The sequence below is a fragment of the Lygodium microphyllum genome, chromosome 11 (assembly GCF_053477565.2).
Source record: "Lygodium microphyllum isolate KBCC chromosome 11, Lygodium_microphyllum_v1.1.10, whole genome shotgun sequence".
NCBI lineage: Eukaryota > Viridiplantae > Streptophyta > Polypodiopsida > Schizaeales > Lygodiaceae > Lygodium > Lygodium microphyllum.
The window spans coordinates 80,868,780-80,874,397 of record NC_141145.1 but is presented as its reverse complement, the minus strand read 5'-3'; the positions used below and the strand labels follow the sequence as shown (position 1 = coordinate 80,874,397).

General features: G+C 40.9%; 1 protein-coding gene across 1 annotated transcript; it reads left to right on the top strand.

Annotated features, from left to right (window-relative positions):
* The first annotated feature begins 852 nt into the window (after positions 1-852).
* LOC148029017 (putative aldo-keto reductase 1) lies at positions 853-4,887 on the top strand. The gene is made up of 7 exons (XM_087687795.1): positions 853-1,028; positions 1,185-1,352; positions 1,804-2,007; positions 2,297-2,469; positions 2,741-2,840; positions 4,109-4,265; positions 4,381-4,887. The coding sequence occupies exons 1-7, from the start codon at positions 987-989 to the stop codon at positions 4,560-4,562; spliced, it is 1,026 nt and encodes a 341-aa protein (XP_087543921.1). The 5' UTR covers positions 853-986; the 3' UTR covers positions 4,563-4,887.
* Positions 4,888-5,618: the final 731 nt, after the last annotated feature.

The window sequence follows — 5,618 nt, the reverse complement described above, 5'->3', positions numbered from 1 at the left end:
CATGGCTAGTTATATGTTGCATTTTTACGAGTGAAGTCTCTTGATTGAATCAAAATTTTATTGTCAAATAAGAGTGTGGATTGGCATTCCACCATAGACATTGTATCCCAAGAGGTTTTACGAAGAGCAATATAATTTTATTCTCGATTTTTTGTATTGCATTGGAATGATATAGAAGAGAGTGCGTGCATGCATGAGAGAGAGAGAGAGAGAGAGAGAGAGAGAGAGAGAGTGTGTGTGTGTGTGTGTGTGTAAACCCCACTCACCCTTTACGAAAAAGCCCTCTTTATTTCTTGAATATCAAACTTCTTGTCCTTATGCCACATAGGCTTGGGAGTCTTTTGGTTGGTTCGAGATCCCTAAACCAAACAAATTAGAAAATTTCATATTATGCACTCAAAAGGAAAATTGTCTTAAAATGATAAAAAAGATTCCAATGGAATGAACACTCGATGGACAAGGACAAACCCGTATAGAAAAAGATCCAGGTGACCCCAAAATGGTGCCCAAATTCCTAGGGAGCTGCCTATGGATTGTGTTGTTGGTAGGACAAAAAATGCAAGCTGCCAATGGACATTGGATATTGAACTTTGAGAGACTAGAGTGGCTCTTCTTAAGGAGGAGGATGTGAGGCGTGACGTTGAACTTTGGGAGACTAGAGTGGCGCAACTTCTCAAGGATGATGTGGGGCGTGACATCATACCCTACAAACACCAATCCATCCATAATACATATGTCATTCTAATTTCTCATGTCGCGTTCATTTTTTTTCTCACGCTGTTTCTTTTTGTCTGAAAACCGGATGTTCTAAAGTCCACCAATCTCTCCCCCCCCCCCCCCCCCCCCCCGGGATCTCTCTGTCTCCGTGTTATATTTATATACAACAGTCGTCAGCTGTAATTTCCACATACAAAAAGAACTCAAGTGCAGAGGAGGATCTTCCACTTGGGTCTCTCCGTGTCAGACCAGTCATTGTTATTGTCATCATGGCTCTTGATCGTCGCCCTTTGGGCTCCCACGGCTTTAAGGTGTGGTTCTGTGTATTCTTTCTCGCTCTAATTCCTCTGTGTTTGTATGTTTTTTTTGTATACTGGGATTTTATTATGTGGGATACTGAACAGTGATTTAAGCCAAAAAGAGGACTGTATGTGCGTGTGACTGTTTTCTGCTTTGTTCCATTGCAGGTCCCTCGCTTGGGGCTTGGATGCATGGGCCTGTCTGCCTTCTATGGCAAGCCCGTGGATGAGGATGTCGGCATCGACGTTATCAAACATGTGATCGACAGTGGGGTTACGTTCCTTGACACCTCGGATATCTATGGCCCCTTCACAAATGAGCTCCTGGTTGGAAAGGTCTGTATATTTTTACTTTGTTAGCAAACATCACTCACTCGTTACGTACTGAAGAGCTCATCTGATTGGGTTTTCATTTTCCCATGATATCCAAAGTGCATCATGCAGTTTTTGCAAGGTGTACGCTCAAATTTCATTGAAGAGCCCACCTATAATCTGATTGAATTGTTTATTCCCCTGTATATCTCCGAGATGCATCATGTAGCCTCCACAAGTAATCAAATTGTTCACCGCACGTCTCATTGAAGAGCTCGTGATCTGATGACAGATTGGTTGATTATCCATTATGTCCATAGATGCATCATCCTAAGGATCAAGTATTGACTCATATTTCATTGAACAGCTTATTACATTCAATTTGTTGTGAGTCCCTCTTATCTCTAAGATGCATCTCACAGCTCTCACGCGTGATCATGCTCTGTAATGGTACTAAAAGTCTCCTATAACACAGGCTCTGAAACACTTCCCACGCGAGAAGATTCAGCTAGCTACAAAGTTTGGAAATGTTACGACAGAGAGTAGTGGCATGATAGTGAAGGGTTCAGCGGACTATGTTAGAGAGGCATGTGAGGCCAGCCTTAAAAGGCTTGATGTTGACTACATTGATCTTTATTACCAGCATCGTGTCGACACAACAGTTCCAATTGAAGAGACGGTAAACTCCTGTGTTTCCTGCAATTACTCTATGCATGTCAAGGTAGTACTGCATTACAGTTTTACAAATTGTTTGTTTTTATCCTTTCCTTTATGTTTGCTGGAAAGGCCAAATTATAAGATCCACGTTTGATTTTTCTTCTATTACTGAAGAAATCGTTCTTTATTGATAAGATGGAGTGTACATTCTTAGTGGTAGATTGTCTCGTGTTGCTGGTGTATGACTTTTACATGGCTTTGGAAATTCATGAATGCACTGAAACTCTAGTCTTGTTTATCATTAAACATAGATTGGAGCATTAAAAAAGCTGGTAGAAGAACGCAAAGTGAAATATATTGGATTGTCTGAGGCCAGTGCAAAGACTATAAGGAGAGCACATGCAGTTCATCCAATCACTGCGGTCCAGCTTGAATGGTCCCTATGGTCAAGAGACGTGGAAGAAGAGATTGTTCCAACGTGCAGGTACTCTTTCAACTGTAAAAAGGGTGATCTGCATTTGTAACCTCCAAAACATGGCTTAGGACTCGGGAACTCTGAATGTTACTGGGTGACCGCAGTTTCATGTGTATTGTAAGTGTAATAAGATCTCATTTTACTGCATGTGTATGACAGATATGTTTCAAAACTGTGCTTGTGGATGGTAAATGCATTGCAGCTTGTATGGGAACAGGCACTACTTTTCTAGGATTATTTGTAAAGTAGAGTGTGTAACTTGTGCACTGCCTTCTGACAGAGAGTTGGGGATTGGAATAGTTGCATACAGTCCACTTGGTCATGGATTTTTTAGTGGTAAGGCACTTCTTGAAAAGCTGGAGAGCACTGATGCTCGCATGGTAAGTACTCATCTGAAGAGATCTCACACCATCAGTCAAGATCTCAGCAAATGCTTTTCAAGTTTGCTGTTTGTAATCGTGGTAAACATTTTGTTTGCGTCAGTAGCTGATCAAAATGCATCTTCTTGATATTTGTACGAAGCTTTACCTGCCATCATCTCAACATCTGGTCTGGGGTTGAGCTGACAAAAAAGTAAACGGTCTGTCAAGTTGTTCTATTATGGAGGGATAGTAGTGGGGTGGGTAGGATGATTGCAAGACATTTCCTGATTGCATAACTATGTTGACTACACATGGTCATGGACCAGTTAAAACGGAAGGAAGCTGTCAACTGATATGTTACATTGAGAACCCTTTCAAGATTTAACACAAGGTAGGTTGGAGTATGTTGGGAATAGTCACGAAGGACAGGGAATGGTTACCTGCTTTAGGTGCAGGAACTGTGTAGACCAGATGATACTTGTCTGTGGTTTCAGATGCCCAGATAGTGGCATAATTTGGTTTTGCTAGTAAAGCCAGTACTTATGTTCAGATGAAGGCACTCTTGTTCCATAAATATATGAACAGAGCTTGACATGCATATGATGCAGTTACTGGGTATGAACACCCAAACCCCCTTTCTCCCATTTAGAAGGTATATAAGAATTAGTGGGGAGTTACTTCTGAACAGTCATGTACTGTTGAATGTAATCTCAGTTTGAGGTTCTCCGACTTCCAGTTTAGAATGGTTGCCTTGTCATATAGCCAGTTGTCCATGTAGTAGCTTCTCTATGAAAGTGAATTGAGGGAGAGTTGCCCACCTTGCTTCTCTCTTAGAGTGACAATTCAAAAGGGTATGAGTAAGTTCTTCAGTGTAGACCAATTCGAATTCAACAACCCAAAACTTGGTTGAATTGACCATCAAAATTGTCCAGTTCAGGCTTGCGAGGTAATCCCCTTTGCATGTTGGATTTATTCTTGGATGGCATATCTTCTGATAAATACAAATCTTTAGCTGCAAGCAACAAGTAATGAGACCAATTGAATCCTGGAAAATAATAATTTAAAGTTTGTCATAGTTGGAAGAAAGAATGTCTCCCTCTTTGTCTACCTTTTGCTTCTCTCTTGACGTATTACATTTGTGTCTCACATATGCCAGCCATCCTAAGATTTGTTCTTGTGTGGGACATGTATGGTCACTGCTCATCATGTATGTGAAGAGGGTGGGCTGTATCAATAAAAAAGCGTCAGGATAACAATTTTCTTGATTCACATCTATTTTGAATCAGATTGGAGTACTACCTCGGTTCCTAGGTGAGAATCTGGAGAAGAACAAGATATTCTATGAGCGTGTGTCCAACTTAGCAAAGAAGCATGGCTGCACGCCTGGGCAGTTGGCCTTGGCCTGGGTTTTACATCAGGGGGATGATGTGGTGCCTATTCCAGGTGATGGTGCCTATTACATTCTAAGTGACATGGAAGCATCTTGTATGCATTCTTAGTGACATGGTGTTACAGTGCATTGTGAAATACAGTGCATTCTAACGGTGTTTTGCGGCAGGTACAACCAAGAAAGCAAACTTTGATGAGAATATGGGTGCCCTCAAAGTTCATCTGACAAAGGAGGATTTGGATGAAGTAACGGCAGCAGTGCCGCCACATGAAGTTGCTGGGGACAGATATGATGAGGAGGTCAGCAAAAAATCATTCCAATATGCAGACACTCCCCCACTGAAAGTGTGATGTGTAAAGTGAGCTTTTAAACAATCTGGCTAGTTCTACTTCCTGCTATCTAGCTGCAGCATTTCCCCACATAGCGCATAACCAAGTATATGTGTCTTGGTACTTGATTGCTAAAAGCAGGCACTCAAGTGAGGCTAATTAGAGCTTGGAACATGTGAACCTTGTGTGCTATTATTAGCTCCATCATAATATCAAGAGCTAGGATAGTTTGCAAAAGATCAAGAATGTTAGAATGGTCTAGATTAAGCAAGAAAAAGAGTATTGAGTATAAAGCATAATTGTTTTTCGAATCCATGTTGGTCAATCAAGCAAACTAGTACATACAAATTTTCAACCTCATACATTGGTGCCCTTTATGTTGTGTGTGTGTGTGTGTGACATAGAATGCCTAGTGATGCAAAAACATATGCAACATATAGGCTAGTAGTGGGAGGAATTTAAAAAGTGAAGTGAGGCAACCATTTAAGCAACAAGAACTTACAACTTTGAGACATAAAACAAAGCAACGCAAAAATAAAACATTTCTTATGGCGCTTAATGATAGCTCTGATCTGTCTAGGATCAAGTTGTTCAGATCTTTTCTTGATGGGCATGGGTGTCTTACTCTAAGGAGGCATCCCTCCCTTGAAAATGAAGCTTTTCTATGATGTAGCCTTGCTAGTTGTCTTTTAGTAATGGTGGTGGCCAATCATGTGTTTGATTATGAGTAATGAAAAAGTTGGTAACAACTCTCTATTTGGGTGGACTTGACTATGGGAGACTTCTCTCCCATTCAATAGTAGTTTTCCATCTCTGGAGCTCTTAGAGGAAGAATATTAAACATCACCAATTCTTAAATTGCATCACTTGTCACATAGGACCAAGAATCTCTCAAAAGAAACAGTGGTATTTGCCTCAAATGTCAAAGTACCATACATGGACAAATCTAATGCTCCTTTGTCTTTGGTTCTCTATCACAAAGTTGGCACATGCGGTCCTTTGTTTTGATACCCTTCCATTGCTTGCCTTAATCCTTAGGTGAGGTGTTGAGGTAGGATCTTACCAATAGTTGTGCAC

Excerpts from the sequence above, each read along its gene's own strand:
- LOC148029017 (XM_087687795.1), top strand. The coding sequence starts at position 987 with ATGGCTCTTGATCGTCGCCCTTTGGGCTCCCACGGCTTTAAG. Across the intron at positions 2,008-2,296 it reads CAGTTCCAATTGAAGAGACG|ATTGGAGCATTAAAAAAGCT; the intron begins GTAAACTCCTGT and ends CATTAAACATAG. Across the intron at positions 2,470-2,740 it reads GAGATTGTTCCAACGTGCAG|AGAGTTGGGGATTGGAATAG; the intron begins GTACTCTTTCAA and ends GCCTTCTGACAG.